Source organism: Anarrhichthys ocellatus, unplaced genomic scaffold (genome assembly GCF_004355925.1).
Source record: "Anarrhichthys ocellatus isolate YVR2014 unplaced genomic scaffold, GSC_Weel_1.0 scaffold3191, whole genome shotgun sequence".
In the NCBI taxonomy this organism is placed as follows: domain Eukaryota; kingdom Metazoa; phylum Chordata; class Actinopteri; order Perciformes; family Anarhichadidae; genus Anarrhichthys; species Anarrhichthys ocellatus.
In genome coordinates, this window is record NW_022283165.1 from 4459 (window position 1) to 6479 (window position 2021).

Genomic DNA, 2021 nt, shown 5'->3' on the forward strand with positions numbered 1-2021 from the left:
GTGTGTGTGTGAGAGCGTGTTTGTGTGTGTGTGAGAGCGTGTGTGTGTGTGTGAGAGCGTGAGAGCGTGCGTGAGAGCGTGAGAGCGTGCGTGAGAGCGTGTTTGTGTATGTGTGTGTGAGAGCGTTTGTGTGTGTGAGAGCGTGTTTGTGTGTGTGAGAGCGTGTTTGTGTGTGTGTGTGAGAGAGCGTGTTTGTGTGTGTGTGAGAGCGTGAGAGCGTGTGTGTGAGAGCGTGAGAGCGTGTGTGTGTGTGTGTGTGAGAGCGAGTGTGTTTGTGTGTGTGTGAGAGCGTGTTTGTGTGTGTGTGAGCGTGTTTGTGTATGTGTGTGTGAGAGCGTTTGTGTGTGTGTAAGAGTGTGTGTGTGAGAGCGTGTTTGTGTGTGTGAGAGCGTGTGTGAGTGTCTCTTACCTGGGTCTGAATCTGGGTCCCGGGGGTCCAAACGGGTCAAAGCGAGCCCCCGGAGGAACCGCTCCAGGAGGCAGGATGTCTGGGATCCCACTAGAGGGATCGAACCCAGAGCGAGGAGGCCCGGACCTCAAGGGGTCCACGATCATCCCACCGCCACCGCGGGTTCTGGGGGGATTATTGAACCGTCTCATGTCAACAAAGTTATGAGTCAGCTGTTCTTCTTCTATAACATAACAGATACAAGGTGTTTTATTTACATGTTTGTGTCACATGACAGAATCCTGATGAGTTTGATTATTGATCAGTAAATATTAAAGAAGTTTAAACTGATGAGATCAGCTGATGTTCCAACAGTAACTCTACTATGACGTCTGAAGAAGAGCTTTGATCAAGTTAAGCTTGTTCTAGGAGGCTTTTATTGTGAAACTCTTGTCACTGAAACAGGAAGCTGTTCCTGTTTCGATCTCAGCTTCCTGTTTCTTTGACCAATGATGCCGTTTCTTCTCTTCTTACGAATCTGTGTCTCAGAGGATCTTTGTCTCTGCTAGCTGTCAGTCAAACACTGAGTTTATGACTTCATTGTTTCTGTAAAATGATTTATCACGAGAGACAAACTCACCCGAAAGGATCCAGATCTGCTCCTCCTGCTGCGAACGGAGGAACCACGGGGTCACGCCTGAGAACAGAGAGCTATTTATTACTATATTATTATTATTATTATTATTATTATTATTATAAGAGTCAGAGTTTCTACAATGTTAACATCTGCTTTATGTGGTTTCTCTGTAAACTGAGTTTGAAGGTGATGATGAGACCTGATGAAGATTTAAACAACGTGGATTAATCACAGAGGATGAAGGTAAAGACACAGGTTTGATTCTCTCCATCTCTCCTCCATCTCTCAATCTCTCATCTCTCCATCTCTCCTCCTCCATATCTCCATCTCTCATCTCTGCTCCATCTCTGCTCCTCGTCAGGTGCTTGATGTACCTTATATCGGCTGGTGTTTTGAGATCAGATCTGATTGGATAATACTTGATGATCTAGAGGAGGAGCTCTGCGTCTCCTCGTTAACTCTTGTTGTAGAAACGTTGGAATCAGTCAGTGATCCTGAACACGCCTGAATCCAGACGTGTTTTAAGTCCTTTATGTGTTTCTGTGATTAAAAGCTGTGTTCTAAAATAAGATAGTATTGATGTAATGAAGTATGAGTACTTTATTACATCAATACTATCTTATGATACTAAGGAGTACTGTTGTTTTTAGAACACATGAGAGTACTTGTCTCAGACAGACCAGTGGGGGGGCGGTCCCTGACGAGGCTGTCTGTTGGGGATACGTAGAGGGTCGCTGTCCTCTCGTCTTCGTCTCTGCTCCTCCTCCTCCTCCCTCTGACTCCTCCTCTGTCCCGTGGGTCTGTCCCGGGGCGGCAGCAGCTGAGTCCTCACCTTCTCCGTCAAACCGTCCGCATCCTTAAACACACTGCAGAGGACAGATCGCCTTCAACGTCAGCTAAAGGAACGTTAGAGAACTTCAAAATAAAAGCTCTCTGTGGAACTAGTAACACACACACACACACACACACACACACACACACACACACACACACACA

General features: G+C 46.3%; 1 protein-coding gene across 1 annotated transcript in view; it reads right to left on the minus strand.

Moving 5' to 3' along the window:
• Nucleotides 1–1909, minus strand: part of psmf1 (proteasome inhibitor subunit 1) — a gene marked incomplete at its 5' end in the record, with an annotated part of 4047 nt that extends 2138 nt beyond the window's left edge. The window contains 3 exons of the mRNA XM_031840718.1: nt 410–574; nt 1029–1085; nt 1706–1909. Of these exons, the coding sequence (XP_031696578.1) occupies nt 410–574; nt 1029–1085; nt 1706–1909 (426 nt within the window). The remainder of the gene's footprint in view (nt 1–409; nt 575–1028; nt 1086–1705) is intronic.
• Nucleotides 1910–2021: the final 112 nt, after the last annotated feature.